We start from the raw sequence: 16,658 nt of genomic DNA, 5'->3' as shown, positions 1-16,658 counted from the left end.
AAACAGGCGAACAGTGAACTTTGCGATGAGTACCTATACTGACCCTGAAAGATTGACCGCCAGGCGGTGAAAGCTGTCACAAGCTCGCACCTGGATATTCACTTCTTTGGTAGTCACTTTTGTGGTGGTAACGATTGTTACGGTTCCGGTCTGCCAGATGTTTCTGATATCCGTCACAGTCGTTTCTGTCGGCTTCGCATACCTACATCCACACCAAGCATTATCTCTTCCCAACAAAGGCTTGCTCGCATTACACTCGAGCACCTCGCGATCTTCATCATGCCGGAAGTTAAGGATATTGGGCGCGAACCAGACGCAGGACAATGCAAGAAGGCCCCGGCGGAAAAGATCACTGCACCAGTCCCGTCAGCGCAACCAGACATCGCTCAACAAGAGTCGCCTTTTCTGCAACTTCCCATCGAGATAAGACTGCGGATCTATTCTTACCTCTCTCCGATCCGCGTCCTGAAACGTCTGGTTGTACATCCGAGCTGGTCGAAGTCCATATGGGAAGGAAGTCACTCCTGAGTGTGTCTCGTCGGGTCAGCCAGGAATGGATACCCTTCTTCTACCGTACGTTCTTCTTTCGCGAGGACCTGCTCATGACCCACTCAGGCTTACGAAGGCTGTCTCGTCCTTTGAGGAACCTCAGCTGATTCGAAGCAGGCTCCACAACCATCGTTGCTAGTCGCTTGAACCAGCCGTCTGATTTTTGTGACCTTTATCTGAAGACATTGGACAAGTACAAACTTCGAAATATCCGCAAGATTACATATGAAGCGAGTTGTAGGTTAGCACCATTCGCAGAAACAAAGGCTCTGGTCGCAGTCATCAGCAAGTTCAAGGCGGAGCTTCACTCTCTCGTTGAGGTCAGGCTGTATACGTCCTACCACCACAGAAAAGGGTTTCAATACCCCGGAAATTCAATTCCTGCTCGTGTAGCGATGAGCCTCTGGGAGTGGGTGCCGTGGGCTGGCATCGCAGGACGTCTGTATGGGAATATTTGGTGTGGCGCGCTGAAGGGCTGGGATATTGAGAAGGAGGTCTCGGTCCGTTCCAGCGGCAACGGCCTGGACTATCTAGCATGTGGACTGGGTTTAAAGTTCACCAAGCCAGACAACTTGGATGTGCTGCTGGCTAAAGGACCAGGGACGGTTGTGCACAAGCTGTCAATTTTGGAATGAGGGTCGAGAGATGCAGAGGGACAGTCTACCCCAGGATTCATGCCGGCTCTAGCGCGGCGGCGGTTGTGGGACACATGCCAGACGGACACTTTAGACGATAGGGTGCTCGGAACCTTTGCAACGAGAGATGTGCATCAGGAGAGCTGCACATCGGGTGGGCATGGTCCGATCTTTAGGCACGGAACATTCTCAGAAAATTATGTTGATGGGTGTTACTAGAGCTTCTAGACTAGATGGAATGATCATTCACACAAGGCGACACAGTACCAAGCTCGTGTTCAATATTGTTGTTTACAAGCTAGTCAGCAATAAGTTCATGCAGATGCTCTACCGCACCCTACCACGATCCTCGAATCATCACGGGAATCGCTGCTTCAGTCTTCAGCGATGCTTCCTGACAGGTTTATTCCTGGGCGCATGCTATCTGACTGCCATGGATATGCACACCGATGTCGTTCTCGAACGTGTCGTTGATTTTGCTCTGGATCTTTACCGAGATGCACGACGTGCACTGTGGATGTTGTGGGATAAGAGCATAAACGAGGCTGGCTCAGCGAGCTTCACGCTGCCGTGAAGTCATCATGCAGAAGTGCTATCCGGAGGGATCGAGCACATCCGGAGCACCTCGTGCTGGGTAGCGCGTGGACTAGGCGCGGTCACCAGGGGAAGTGATTGGACGACGTTGGCAGTCTAACTTCCCGGCGGGAGGGCGCCGGAGCGCGTTCCAGGGTTCAACAGCCGTAACCCGCAGCGTGGTTCGTGTTAGTGATAGATTAGGTTTTCTCTGCATGCGGCTAACCCGCGTTTCCCAGCGCAACCAACGGCGCGCGTTATTTATCTCCAGATGAAGCCCCAAACCACGCTTCTTGAGCAGGCTTGGACGATGGAAACCCATCACAACACCTCACCGCTCGCAGGCAGACACGACGTGGTCCTCCGTGATGCGTCAAGTGACCAGCCGTCACTCACCATCTCGTGCTGGACGTCGAAGGAAGCGGTCTTTGTGCCCACTAAACTCCCAAGCGCGTCCAATTCTGCAGAAATTCTGCCTATCAGCGCGCTGAGCCCAGCAGCCATGACGATGATTTGCCAGCCTAGCACATTTCGTTCGCACCCACCGTATCATCTGGCTGCTGACAGCCGGGTCGATTGGATATTCGTTTCCATTGTTTTGCATATCGCTTCTTCAATGGTGGCAAAGGTCGCATAGGGTACTGGAAAAACCATATTTATCTTCAGAGCAACCTCTCGGGTGTAGTAAATAGAGTCGTTTCCGTAAAACCAGGTAGACGGACAGGCAGGCAGGCATGTCGCAGGCCCGGCAGTGAGATTGTCCAGCTGTGTTCGCCGTTATTTCTCTATCTGCTTGAAGTTTTGCTTTCCGAGTCCGGAGCACATTCACCAATCTCGCCAGGCGAGGATTGGGTCAGCTCATCCAGTCCATTCACAATTCACAATCCATTGACAGCCTTGTATTCACACCACCACACCACGAGCAAGATCCTGGTCGGCCGCCGGACGTGAATCCTGACGTCGGTCGAGGCGGTCCCTTCCTCCCGCTTAGCGCCGTCACATTTCCCTCCCAGTCATTTCGGACACAAAGCCCTGGTTCCCTGTTGCTCGAGTCCCGAGTCACTCACAACCGAAAGACATCATCACGAGCCGGTCGGCGTCTCGCCTCCGACGCTCTTCCCTCCTGGCTGTCTTCCAGACTTTTCTCTGCACCAAATCAACAACTGCTCCGCAACGCCAACCCTTCCTCACCTGCACCTAACACGGTGATCGACCTCGACGAACCAGTATCGCGCCTTTTCGTACCACCAACGAAGCCCTAATCTGGCCGACAACTACGAGCTCCTGTCAATGCATCGGCGCCTTCCCTGTGTCAATCGACCGATCGCAGCAGCCGCCATCCTCGGACTGCCGTCAGTGCAGTCTGGCTGCTAATATGAGAAAGAAGACCTTTACGCAGCTGCGACCGACGGTTCACATCTGCTTGGAGAGATAATTGGGGTCTACATTCCAGAAAGAGCTTTGCTCTCATGGAGCCACCTCCACCACCGCCGCCGCCGCACGGATCCAATCCTCAAGGCGGCGGCAGGTCAGGCGGTCTTCCTGACGGGAAATATGACATTTTTGTCATCCCTCCACACTCTGCAGGCGCAGGCTTCTTGTACCTTCCTTCTCTCCAGACCCAGCGCAATTCCTTCTTGGCTGGAGTCATATGTACAGCATCCGCTTTCTTCATCTACTATACTGCTGTGCCCGTGGTCAAAGAATGGCTGTTTAGCACCCTTCACAGTGGTGGGACGGGCGTCTTTACCCTGGTTTGCGGTGTTGCAGTGTTGGCTTGGGCGCTCGGCAAGACACAGGGTGAATGGCAACAGCCGAATCCTTCCAGTCGCTCTGGTCCCAGTCATGGTGCTGGTGGCCAGGGTCAAGGCCATAGAGGATACGGCAGCGCTGGCTCATACCCTCACTCAGGCCCTCAACCACAGCCTCAAACGCACGCTCCACCACCGCAACCTCCGCCTCCGCCGCCACCACCTCATCATGGAACGCAAGCTCCGCCTCAACCACCACCTGAAACCAGCAGCCCTCCTCCTCAGTCATCATGGCAAAGACCACCGCCACAGGCCAACACGAAAGCCAATACCACAAACGCGAAGTCAAGCTGGGAGAAGGCAAGAGAAGAGACTAGGAAGAGGGAAGAGGAACGAAAACGGGCCGAGGAGCTGAGAAAGCGAAGAGAGGAACTGGAGAAAGAGAGGCAACGACAGAAAGAGGAGTTGGAAAAACAGCGGCTCAAAGCTCGGGAGAAGGAACTACGAGAGAGACTCGAGCGCGAGCTGAAAGAGAAAAAAGAGCGGGAAGAGAAAGATCGTCTGGCGAAAGCTGCTGCAGAAGAGAAGGCCGCCGCTGAAAGAGCGGCAGCTCAGGCCGCTGAGCGAGAAAGAGAGAAGCTGGAGAGAGAGAGGCTGGAGAGGGAAAGGGTGAGGCTGGAGGAGGAGAAGGAGAAGCTGAGGCAAGAACAAACTGCCCAGCACGCTGCCCGAAGTGCTGCACAACGTCCCCCCATGCCTTCTGCGGCGACAGAACGAGAAGACGACGCATACTCGTTCAGACCGTACGATCGGCCCAAGCGAACGCACAAGGCCAACTCGGCGGCTTCGATGTACTCAGAGTCCTCATACGCACCGTCAGTCAGCACTGCGAAAACCACGCCGCCGCCCTCGGTGCGTGGACCATACTCAACGAAGGACCCGGAGAAGATCGTGATCAAAGGGGTCTATACCTTCAACAATGCATTCTCGCGCACTCCAATTGCTCAGCTTGTGTCTGGTCAAGGTAATGTCACAGATGGACTGATTCTCCGGATCACCACTGAAGGTCTCTTCGTCGATGACGACGTACGGGGCGTGGGCCAACGAGAATGGGATATCAAGGCTTGGACTATGAAATCGGCAGAGGTATGGTGCCCCAATGTTTCTCCCCAAGGAAGTGACGTGAAGACTACTCCCCAGAAAAGGACCTTCTCCCTTGGACTTGGATTGAATGCCGATTCGAGGCGAGAAACACCTTCACCGTCGCAGAGCGAATCTTCTGCTTTCGTCATCAACCTGATGAAAGCGTGCGGAGGGAAGTGCAAGGGGTCATCTCGGGCTCATGCTCGGGCCTCAATGCACAGCTCTCGCCCTTCGTCTTCTTGGTCTTCTCGTTCCTCACTTGATGTCCCCGCAGGCGGACATTCTACCGAATCATCTGATACTGACTGTGCTGTCAAACAGAGCTGCGAGTTATCGGGGTTGCACGTCCTCCGCGCATGCATACGCGATCAAGAAGGCAAAAAATACGTCTTCATCTTGTCCCAAAGCGAAGGGTGGAAGGTTGCTGTTGGGCTGCAGAAGTTAAGACGCGGCTCACAAGTTCGCGCCTTGGGCGTGGCGGGCATGCCGATGAATGAAGGAAAGGCGATTCTGGAGAACTTGGGCTTCGCATAGGCGGACGCAAAGCTGGAGGCGCATGTTCAGCTGCGTGGATAGCCTATGCTTTGGCATGCAAAAAGCTCTCTGCACAGTGTTTGACATGATGGGTCAAAATGTTCTGTTTCGAGAATCCGAGCGACATTAGCGAGTTCTGAAAATCAGTTCCAAGCATCAGCGGTGGAGTTCAGATTGGATACGATTGTACAGTCAGTCAGTCAGCAAGCAGATACCTCGAGTCGAACCGGCGACGGTGTTGGATAATGCAAATCTGGAGAAATGAAGCGTTGTTATCGTACGTGGTGGATTTATTGCTCCAAGTGGATACCCTTCCTCGCGTTTCACATTCTGCGAGGACATCCCATCTTACGCGTGGTAGTCTGCCGTCCAGCCTGTCAGTCGCTCACCTCACAAGAGTCATGCGCACTCCCAAAGCAAACACATCTGGGGACCTGATGTGGGCCCTTGCGATCGGCTATACTTGCCTCTTGGCCAGGCATCTGTTTTGGACGGCGGCAGGCTACAGTAGTATCTATCCCTGCGGTGCAAAGTCACAAAAGGCATTCTCCAGCATCTATCCCCTCGCCACTCCGTACCCAACAGCCTGGTAGTGTACCACTGAACCTCTGTGACCTTGTTTGGGTGCATGTCAGCAAGGCCATGAGAGTCTGCCACGTGACCACATCGTACAATTCTTCCGGTTCATTTGAAACGACTACGACGAGCCCGCGTAAGCATCTACTGTCCCATCTACTAGACGCACACCAGCTTGGCGTCTGTTTAGTGAGTGAACCAGTGATTGCGAGTCTAAAGGTAGCTACCAGCTAACTGTCTGAAGATAGCACTGGTGCCTGCCAAGCACCCTCAAGTGGGAGGCACACTGGGTGCCTCGTGCCACCACACCACCCATGGCTATGAAATAAGACCTTAAGCAGTTGAGGAATCTTGGTCGATGCGTTACACAGTCAACTGTGTTTGCTCCAACGGTTACCTGAAGACTCTGCCACGCACGAAGGATTTCTCTGCACAATATGTCTTCTTTCTACAGCAACCCACAGGCATTCTTCGCCATGATGGCTCAGGCAAACCCAAACTTACCAGTCCCCCCTTCATTTCCATCTCCTGCTGAAGTCAGAAACAAGTCAAGGGCCTATTCCAAAGAGATCTTCAACAGCTGGACCACCCTCCGTGACATTTTGGCGCGTCGCGAGGAGGCGATTCGAAAACGCTGGACGAACAAGAGAAGAGAACAACGCCAGAAAATTCTCTTGGCCGCTTGGCCAGGCATGCCCGAGCGACACCGCCCAGATTTTCACGAGCTTGGGAAGACCGGATCCCGTGCTGCGTCAAGAAACATCGAAGCTTTCAAATATCCCCATGTCAACCAGGAAGATCTTCTCCAAGGAAGAGCATTGTTATTCTTTTTGAATTCACGAGGTCGAAACCCACCCCATACCTTTGCCCACGTCGATCTCGACGCAACGCATGTTGGACAGACCAGCAAGATGATCATGCCGGTATTCCTCAACGAATACACCATGTACATCGCTGGCGAATCAGATCCAGATAGCTACGGTCGCCTGGTTAGCTGGGACGATGACGACGACGCATTCATGCTGATGCACAATTGTCTCCAGTTCCACCCGGGGACGGGGCTTCTTGTTTTGGAGATCCAGAGCAAGATCTATTCTTTCCTTCTCGAATGCTGCTTCCAACTCTTCCACGATGTTCCGCGAGACGAGCTGGCCAGCGTACAACTTCCTGAGCAACCTGAGCCACCATCGATCGTTGCTTCTGGGACCTCCTATGCACAACTTTCTTCAGTGGCAGCAGAAGCGCCATATAGACTGCCGGCCAAGCTTGATACGCACAGGCTTGTGCTCCTGGTAGAGGCCAAGCGAGCTGCTGCTGAAGACCATGTTTGGGATCTTCGGGAAGATCCAGGCTATTTCGCATCGGTGGCTGTTGATCAAGCGCAGCATCGCCAGGAAAGCCTTCTCGACACGCGAGGCCAACGCCATTCACACGACGACGACGAAGCCTTCTGGAACCGAGTCATAAGAGGCGTAGCGGTCGATGCTTACATGTCGTTTCTCAGTTGGGATGTGCTTTACCACTACGCAGTCAATCTAGACGATGCATTCAAATCTGCGGGAACTCTCGACCACGATCAACCTCTGCCTAAGAAGCTCGAGGCCGCCCTGGTGGAGTTATGCTTCGCCACCGGGATGACCTCGAAGGGTCTGATTGGAGAGTTGAAATACAGCGTGCCAGCTTCGCCACCGATGCGCGAGCGCTTTGTTCGAGAACCCCAACAACCTGGAACCACCGTCGTGCGAACCAAGACGAAACAGGATGTTGGCAAGGATCCCTTACTACAGCTCTTCAGCATGCTATGGGACGACAACCAGGTGTTCTTAGTGCAGCTTCCCAACCTCGTAGATGAGTTGCAGCGATGCGTCGACCACGACCCTGGTCAGAAGGGCAGAATGTCGTCCTGCGTCGCCGCGTACTTCTCGGACCTGGCCCTCATTGCACAAATCGTCAGGCAGGTAAAGACCTTCTTTCCGTGGGCCGCGGGTTTGGAACTAGAGATGAGCCCAGAGAAGCGAGGTCCAGGCTACACCAAAGCCACGGAAGATGCGGCAACTGTCTTTGGATTGTTCCGTGAAGACATTGCTCCGAATCTTGCGCACATCGTCGTCCCACTCTCAAGACACTTGAAATATCCCATCGAAAAGGCCGACAACGTGACAAACGTGAATGCCTGCCGCCAAGCCGAAGATCGGCTGGACAGATTGTGGAAGGTCGTCGATGCGCATTTTCGAAAACACACCAGCAAGACACTTCATGAGATATTCCTCGGTCGCGATGTGGAAGCTCGAGAGATCCGTCGCACGGCAGAATGGACACCCTCACCAGCGCCTAACAAGGGGAAAGAAATTGAAGCTCCTAGCGACTCATTTTCCCGCCTTGAGATCGGATTCGAACTCGACAAACCAGGCAAATTCAAAGAAGGACCCGAAGGATTTCGAGCATCCAAGGTCAAAACCCGCGGCCCATCGCACCCGCCGCCCGATTTTAGTGATGGAACACCACCTGTACCCATCGACGATCCGACTTCCCTTTCGACGCCCCCCTTGCCAGTCTTCACCCTCCGAAGCCGCGCATACAAAGTCTTCGCCTCTCTCTTCCCGACACCCTCCAACCCCTTCCAGGACGGCGGCGAGATCCACTGGACGGATTTCCTCCACGCGATGACGAGCATTGGCTTTGCAGCGGAAAAGCTATACGGCTCCGTATGGCAATTCACCCCGCCGGATGGAATAGATGGGGAAAACACTCGGGGAATTCATATCCACGAACCGCATCCAACGCCGAAGATGGGGCTCGGCACGGCGAGACGGGTCGGGAGGCGACTGGGACGGAGGTATGGACTTGGCGCGGAGAGGTTCGCTTTGGCGTGACTCGGGCAATTGGGGATTTGCAAGATTTCGACAGCTCTAGAGTCGCTGATTTGGAACGCTGTGTGAAGGTCTTGTTACCAGTGTCAAGTGAATCTGGTTGAGAAAAGGCTAGAGGCTAACATTGCTGCTGCGCTTGATCGAACGGATCGAGTGAAATACCGAGTCTGTGCCAACCTTTTGATTGTAACAGAGTCGGTTTTCCAAAAAATCTTCTAAAGGGCCAACATGTCACATTACCTAGCTCGACAGTTCGAGCATGGTGGAGAATGGAGCCATGTGGCGATCCCCTGGTACTATGTATCTCAAACAGTTCCCATCGTCTGGAGTTCACCAAATCGGTATGACAGATGAGGAGGAGGAGAGCTAGACTATTTACTGTGGGGGGGGCTCAGGCAAATGACAGAGGAGGAGGAGGAGGAGGAGGAGGAGGAGGAGGAGGAGGGAGAAAGATCAAGGTCTTTAGGAGCTCGGTCCAGGCAGACAACAGGTTACAGGAGCAGTCAGGAAGGCAGCAGGTGGGCTGACCAGAGGGTGAGCCAGAGGGTGGAGCGCTGAGCAAAGCGGCGAGCGGCGAGCGGCGAGCGGCTAGTTTCTAAATCACAAATGATAGAAGGGAAGATGGAAGAACAGGTTGTTTTCGCGTGATATTACCTAGGTAGTCTGCAGTGGGCACGGAACACTCAACACACTCCTTCACCTCCACTGGTTGGCTGTGTGTGCTCCATGATCTTCAGAAGCTTCACAGGACGGGTGGGTAATTAGAGGAACAGGTACTCCGTACGTGCCTGCATACTTGCCACATGTATCCCTGGCCTGAACAGCTGCGTACATACTGTGTCAACCCTTAACCCGCTGGGTTCAGTGTCGTAGAGGCAGAGGTTTGCCCTGAGGATTGTATTTGTGGTGAGTCCTGAAGGATCTACCATCCGCGTATGCGTCCCAGAAGCTGGTTATCATGGGAGTAGGGTTCCGGCATGCTCCGTGGAAGTACGAATTGATTGACGATGGGAGCAACAATTGGTGGTACGTGGGGTTGCATACACCAGAGACAAACATACGACATACAACCTAGGTACATCCACGCATGGATGCATGCAATCGCATTCGCTGTTTGCATTTCTCGACCTGGAGAATGGGTGATGCGAGATGGAGTGCATGCAGGCGTTCCCGGAGTGGGTGGATGCTTCACAGCAAGTTCCTTCATCTTGCCTAACCCCTTGCGATCCCCATTGCCATTCCCCTTGCGGATCCCATGGCCACTCCCGTTGCCATTGCTTTCCCCTGTCACAGGACAAGCTCGAGAGACCAAATTGTCTCAATTCACGGGTGAAGTCAGAGTACCCGAGCTGGGGCAAGTTCCAGTCATCTTGAACTAGAGCGCCTTCCATTTACTCGAACGTAAGATCGCCTCGTGGACCCCAATCACTTTCTCGTAATTATCCCCCGGCGTGCGAATCACCAGAATTTTCGGCGTCGTTGCCGGAGCGCCACTCCCGCTACCACCTTCATGTGCTGTGACATCTGCTTCCTCCGGCTGCAAGACGGGTTGCTCGGATCTTCGGAACAACGCCTCCACCTTCTTAATATTGGATACTTCCCAGCAGCCCTCGCTCCCTGACACTGTTCTCGTGATCTGCCAGTTTGGCAATGTTGGCACGGATTCTCGTGAACCTTTGACCAGCATGCTCTCAATCTGCTCCAACCGGCCACCCTCACTTGCTCTTTGCTGTCAAACCATGTGAGCATCGCTGACATCTTTCTCCAGGATGGGACTATGCCGAAGTTCTCCATCAAGCACGCCGTAGAGCTTCACTTCTTTCAGGGAGCTGAGCGCATCCTTGTACTGCCGGAGGACATCTGACAGATTGGATAAGCCCTGAAAGTCAATGTTGGTTGTTTCGGGCGTGAGGATCCTGATTATCTGCTTGCCGTATGGAAAGGCCATGCACAAGTTCGGATGCCAGATATATCTACCACAGATGGAAGCGTCGTACTCGATGTATCGGATATTGAAGAGCTTGTATGACGGGAGTGCTCGGAGGAAGCGGTCTCCAAAGTCTATTGCTGTGCCCCTTGTGATGATCCGCTGGACCTTAACGCTGCTGGCCTCGAATACGTACCCATCCCACTTCTTTTTAGACTCCTGGAGAGGGTGAGGGGCGTACCAAGGATTAGGAACAGGTGGTCGCTCGGCGTGCACGATAATAGTCGTGCAGCGGTAACTCGTACACCAATGGTGCTATATCTGCGGCGATCTGGTGGCAACCATAGGGTGGAGACTTCCACGTCTTGAGGATGGCATCGTGCTCCTTCCAGTCCGCTGCCCCCGACGGCTGCGCCCATTGGGTATGTTAGGTCGCAAACACCAAGTCCATACTCCTCAGTGGTTGGCAGCTTCGTGAAGTATGAATAAGTCTCCGACCTGATGTCGGCCGGTAAATCCAGAAAGCAACCGAATCTCACGTCGATCTCCATACGCTCTTCTCTGATGGGCCAAGGCGCCCCTCGGCGGAAGCTGGTCTCGGACAATACTGGCTTGACTGCATATGAATTTCCCGTATAGCCTAGTTTGAAGTGTGCATCGAACGGATGGCTCACGGTACGCATTTGCGCCATGCCTTCGGTCTTGCAAGCGTGCTGATCAATCAGACGAGGGTTATCCTGGACAAGATGATCGAGCTGGTGAGGTCCAGGTCGAGGTCAGAATGCTGGAAAGTAGAATTCAAGGACGAAGGAATAACCGGAAAGACGAAAGCTTAGATGGAAGAACCGACAAAGCAAAGGCAGACCAATGAGTCGGCAGCCACGAGGCAGTCGAGAGAGCCGCAGTTGCCTCGACGCGCGCTGAGATTCTGCTGCCTCGTCAATAACGGTAGGTAGGCAGTGGGTGAATGCTGCCCGCGCTCTGCAAGTCGCCAGTGTCTCGTCGGCACTACGGGCCAGCCGTGCCCGTCTTCACTGCGAGCACTGTGCTACTCGACGTTCCACGGTGTAGCTGTCCCGAGGTTTCGAACAAAGCGGCACAGCTCATCCATGTTTGAGGAAGGTCGAAAAGCGAGTTGAACAAATGCAGCTTCGGCCCATGGGTGACGAGACTCATTCGCGTCGTATAGCTGTGGGGGAAAGATTCATGGTCTCCTACGCTTTGCACGTCGCCGTGGATCTTATGCATCTCTTTCGACATTCGGCCATGCGCTCATTGCTGTCATCTGATATTTCACGCCATTGTACTTCACCGCCACTCACACCAGATACACGAAGCGCAGTTCCTGCAACGCTCAAACAGTAATCTGGAACCTCTCCCGAACCCTCTCACCAAAGTAATAAAACAGCAGGGGACTCGGGGCTATCAATACCGCTACAAACCCAAAGCAACTGATCCCCCAGCCGTAGCCCAGCTTGTCAAACAACATGGGCGCAAACAAGGGCACGACTCCACCAACTATACTCCGAAAGACAGATCCGCCAGCGATTGCAGAGGCAGCATAGGTCGAGAAGGAGTCGATGTAGTAGTTCTGCACGCTGTTGAAAACGACCACTTGGCCGACGCCATAGAAATATGTGGAAGCGATGGATGCCAGCCAATGGACGCGGTATTGTACAGTCCAGGCAAACCAGAATAGACTCGCCGGGATGAGGATGCTGCCCACGTTTGCAAGCGGCAGGCGGTACTCCGGAAGGGCCTTGCCGCCGTTCCTGTCTGTGAGTCTGTTGAAGACCGTGTCGATGCGCGGCACCAGGAAACGGACAGATGTGAGGAAACCAAGGCCTGGGCCGAGGTAGAGCAAACCGATTTTCTCCGAGCTGAAGCTGTAAGGCTCTTCCGAGTAGATCTTTTGCATGTTCGTATAGATGCTGTAGGTGGTGCCGAAAATGAGTGCTTGATACAGGCTCATGGTCAAGACGATGGGCTGCACGAAGATGACAAACGGCCGCTTCATGCTCGCGAGGAGCTTCTTCGACAGCGGCCGTTCGTCCTCGCCGTCGAAATAGTACCTCATCCTCTTCCCGCCCGTGTCATCTCGTTGCGTAAGCTCTGCCTTGCGACGGGCCAGGAGCACGGGCGCGTACGTCTCCCGGAGGAACAAGTACCCGATGCCCGTGTTGATGGCACAGATGATGGTAAGAATCCAGTAAATCCATCTCCAACCCAGGCGAGTGACGATGACACCCCCAAAGAGCGGACCCAGCGTGGGACCCAAAAGCGGGCCCAGCAGATACCAGCCAAAGACCCCTGCGCGTTCCGACGGCTCGTACATGTCGTTGATGGTGCCGCCTCCGTTGGCGAGGCCGACACTGCCGAAGAAGCCGCTGATGGTCCTGATGGCGATCAGCGAGCTGATGTTCGGACTCACGGCGCTCGCCGCCTGCAGCACCGTAAACACGGCGAAACAGAAGATGTAGAGCGTGCGCCTGCCAAAGTCCTCTGACAGGGGAGCCCAGACCAAGGGCCCGAATCCCATCATGATGACAAAGCCCGTCGTGGTGGCGATGACTTTCTGCTCAGTCGTGTGCAAATCATCGGCGATCTGTCGGATGCCCGGCGTGAACATGGACGAGGCAAGAGGCGTCAAGATGGCCATCAAGGCGATGATGGCGACGTTGATGAGTTTCTTGCGTGGGCCCCATGCTCGCGGGTTCTCTTCATCGTCTGCAGTGAATTGAACCTGGAGGGTTTCATGGCTGTACTGGCTTGCTGCATCGCTGTCGGGATGAAGAAGTGGCCGTTGTTCGTCATCGCCGAGACTGCGGCCATGCGGAGGCATGACTGGGGCTGGTTTACCGGAGCGTATAGAGTACTGCCACGCAATTTTGCTAGCACGACGACCTGGCTGCTTGTAAGTCAGGCATTGGGAGGTACGGAAGATGGCTCGCAGTTGGGATTGAAAATACTGTAAGCGAGTTCAGGGTCGCGTGGTCCGTCCAGATGCGCGATGCTGATCCAGATCCATGACGCCGAGACCGACACGCTCGTCAGGCACGGCAGACAAGCCAGAGCGGACCTCGATCCCGGCCCATGGATTTTCGCGTCGTCTCCACATCACAATCGGGTACCGAACAATGGGTTTCGGAAAGACGATCATCTCACCAGCGGACAGGACAATGAGTGGTTGCCATCACTGGCGGTGCAGGTGCTAACAAGCGGTTGAGCTACAGCGCCATTACAGCTAGTGTCAGCTGGAGGTGACTCCAAGTGGATTTATTATCTATGCTATGGACACTGGCGCCTTCCTTTACAACTGTAGACAATGGCGAGATGCCTTGTACACACCGCGCCTGCTTTGGATTCTGAACACCTTCTTATTCAGAGCGCCAGGTCAACTCCAACCCCGACATCCATCGTTGGTTGAGGCGTTCGCTGCAATGGCATTAGCAACAGGATAGGTTACCAGGGACGGTGGGAAGATACCCACCAGTAAGCTATCCCTGTCCAAGGATTACCGCCAGCGCCATCTTGGCCTCGAGGCTTGCAGGCCCAGGAGCCATTGCTCCGTGTCAAACTGTTGGCGAGGTGTGAAGGTTTGCCGTGGACGACTGTAACTAAGTCTTGACGCCAGACTGTTGTGTCGCTGAGGCAGGGATCGCTTTGTCCATCCTTGTGGTCGTGCTGTATTGATGCCCACATTCGACAGAGAGATTGTAAGTGCTCCTTGGCGCGAAGTAGCTCAGTGGACTGGCAGATCTGTGCTCATAGCTTTGTGGACCCGACGCGGTGTGGTATGCGTGGGAGAGGACGTCAAGGCGCCATGCTGTTTGTGGTTGTATCTGGAGCAGACCATGAGGGCAAGGAGCATTATCAGGGTTGCCCATCGTCAACAGCCCCTCACGCGACGAGATAGTCAACCCTTTGCAAACGCGCCGTGGAATGCCACGCTCAGCGCTGTTGACCTCGCTCATTCATCTTCGCCTGCGCCTCTTGTGCCCCTGACCCCTTGGCCTCTTTCCTCGCCAGTGTCGTCGCCAGCCACTCTTCAAAGTCTTCCTCCGCATCTTTCTCCGACCTGCCCGTGCCATCCACGCCCAGTCCTCCGCGAATCATCCTCCTCGCGTCCGCCACGCTGTTGATATTGAGATACCACAGCGTGCCTCCCGTCGCCATCATGGACAGGCTGAGCACGTTGACCGTCGCGAGATTCAACGCCTCCAGCGCTTCCATCGCGCCATTGACATTCTTGGCCTGTTCCGCTTGGTGGCCCGGAGCGTTGGCATAAAAGGCCGGACTGGAAGCCAGGCGCTTCCGCGCAAAGGCTCGTCTTGTGATCAGGAGGGAAAAGACGAAGAAGGCGGCGCCGGCTCCGAAGATCACGGCGTTCCTGTTCGGCCGGTCGAGCTGTTTGGATGGTAAAGGCGAGGGCGAGGGTTGGGCGGCTTCGACGACGGGCTCGCGTTCGGGCTGCCGGACTGGTTCTTCTAAGATTCGATGGTCGAGGGCTGGAGGCTGCGCGGCTCCAGATGTTGCCGGCGGTGGCTTGGAGGAGGAGAACAGCGAAGAGAACCACGACATTCTGGCTGCACGATGGCTGCTCTATGGCTTCCCGCGCGGATATGGCTGTATCGGCGAGTTTCCCACGGGAGACTGATTGAAAGCATGAATGCGGAGTTTGGTAGAACGACAGCTCGTGTGGCCTGTGGAAATTGCACCAACGCACATCTGATCCTCCGTAAGTTTTCCTGAGGAAGTTCATGATTGAATCCAGACACAGGACAAAGCTTCAGCCGAAACATGTCGGTGACATACTTGTCTCTAGGAATATCACAGTCTCCAAAATACCATTACAACACCTCTAGAAAAATTCTGGCGAGCAGGAACCACTCTTCGGCAATCTCGTGAACTGCGGAAGAGTTTACTCCAGTTCCCCTCCACCAAGGGTCAACTCGTACTCCATCCACAATTCTTGCAGGTATCACAGCGTCCGCGGGTAAAAGTTGACGACCACAACGAGAACATTTCTCTTTCTGGTCGGACAACCATCTGAACAGGCAAAACCGACATCAACTTGGTGTTCCAACATATGCACGATCCGAGCCGTGGATGACAGCTGGCGCATCATCATGCACCAAGCGAACCTGTCTTCTGCTCTGAAGCACCTTAAGCTTTCACAATTGGGCAACTGACCAAGAGGCAATCCACTTGCACGTGGTGCTTGCTCGCCTCGTGCAGCCTGCAGGCAGTGCGTGTCAGACACCTCAGTCGCGCGCGTCAAGTAACTATGCAGTACGCCGTACTGTCGGGTGACAGTGATGCGGATACGAAAAGGATCATCGCCCTACGATTCTGCTTATTGATGAATTGCTCTTCCCGCCGCCCTTCCTCTGTTCTTGCCCCAAGGATTGCCCGCGGGCAGACCATGCGGGAGATCGACCGGCCGCAAATGCGCAATCGCACCGCTCTGCGCTGAATCTACGAGCTACCGTGACAAGCTTAGAGGCTTGCCTGAAGCGCCCTACCTGCTTGGACAATCGTTCGATGCCATCGCTGGGTGCTTGGAGGCGAGCCAGCACCGCCTGTTTCGCCCCTTCGAGTCTACTCCTCCCAGTACAGTAGGGTGTGATCCTGTCAGCGCCGAATAGCTTAACAGTACTCGTGGGTGACTCGTATCATGCTGCATGTCCTGCATGTCTTCGAAACACCACTTTGATCTCAAGCGCCGTGTGTCGTCTGACTTGTAAAGTCCCGCAGCAGCCCTATGGCAAAAGTTACCATCTCCAATCCACAAGCAAGACGTCTATGGCGTCAAGACCAAGCATGACACATGATGCGCCAGAACGCAACCTTCGCGTACTGCATACGGTACATACCCGAGGTCGCTAAAGCAAGCCTCCCATCCCGTGGGTTCATACCAAGCCCCTTCCGTCGCCGAGTTTCCCGACCGGGCCAGCTGGGGGCCTGAAAGAGTAAATTGACCCTGGACTTCATCGGCCAGCATATGCATGTAAGAACATTAACCCGCACCTTTGTTGTTCCTCTTTGATGCAAGCCTCTCGATGTTTGCCAATCAAAACCCTGCAATCTACAGGGGTCG

The 16,658-nt window shown here is 54.5% G+C and overlaps 5 protein-coding genes across 5 annotated transcripts; 2 read left to right on the top strand and 3 right to left on the bottom strand.

Moving 5' to 3' along the window:
- Positions 1-3,226: 3,226 nt before the first annotated feature.
- A1O7_00694 (uncharacterized protein) lies at positions 3,227-5,185 on the top strand (the record flags this gene model as incomplete). The annotated part of the gene is made up of 1 exon (XM_007754735.1): positions 3,227-5,185. One exon carries the CDS (start codon positions 3,227-3,229, stop codon positions 5,183-5,185), a length of 1,959 nt encoding a protein of 652 aa, XP_007752925.1.
- Positions 5,186-6,237: 1,052 nt separating this feature from the next.
- Positions 6,238-8,634, top strand: A1O7_00693 (uncharacterized protein; the record flags this gene model as incomplete). The annotated part of the gene is made up of 1 exon (XM_007754734.1): positions 6,238-8,634. The coding sequence occupies one exon, from the start codon at positions 6,238-6,240 to the stop codon at positions 8,632-8,634; it is 2,397 nt and encodes a 798-aa protein (XP_007752924.1).
- Positions 8,635-10,363: 1,729 nt separating this feature from the next.
- A1O7_00692 (uncharacterized protein) lies at positions 10,364-11,250 on the bottom strand (the record flags this gene model as incomplete). The annotated part of the gene is made up of 2 exons (XM_007754733.1): positions 10,364-10,777; positions 10,864-11,250. The coding sequence occupies 2 exons, from the start codon at positions 11,248-11,250 to the stop codon at positions 10,364-10,366; spliced, it is 801 nt and encodes a 266-aa protein (XP_007752923.1).
- A 662-nt stretch (positions 11,251-11,912) lies between these two features.
- Positions 11,913-13,400, bottom strand: A1O7_00691 (uncharacterized protein; the record flags this gene model as incomplete). Its single annotated transcript, XM_007754732.1, has 1 exon — positions 11,913-13,400. The coding sequence occupies one exon, from the start codon at positions 13,398-13,400 to the stop codon at positions 11,913-11,915; it is 1,488 nt and encodes a 495-aa protein (XP_007752922.1).
- A 1,109-nt stretch (positions 13,401-14,509) lies between these two features.
- A1O7_00690 (uncharacterized protein) lies at positions 14,510-15,139 on the bottom strand (the record flags this gene model as incomplete). Its single annotated transcript, XM_007754731.1, has 1 exon — positions 14,510-15,139. One exon carries the CDS (start codon positions 15,137-15,139, stop codon positions 14,510-14,512), a length of 630 nt encoding a protein of 209 aa, XP_007752921.1.
- Positions 15,140-16,658: the final 1,519 nt, after the last annotated feature.

Source organism: Cladophialophora yegresii (assembly GCF_000585515.1).
Source record: "Cladophialophora yegresii CBS 114405 chromosome Unknown aczIN-supercont1.1, whole genome shotgun sequence".
In the NCBI taxonomy this organism is placed as follows: domain Eukaryota; kingdom Fungi; phylum Ascomycota; class Eurotiomycetes; order Chaetothyriales; family Herpotrichiellaceae; genus Cladophialophora; species Cladophialophora yegresii.
This window is presented reverse-complemented; position numbering and strand designations above follow the sequence as displayed.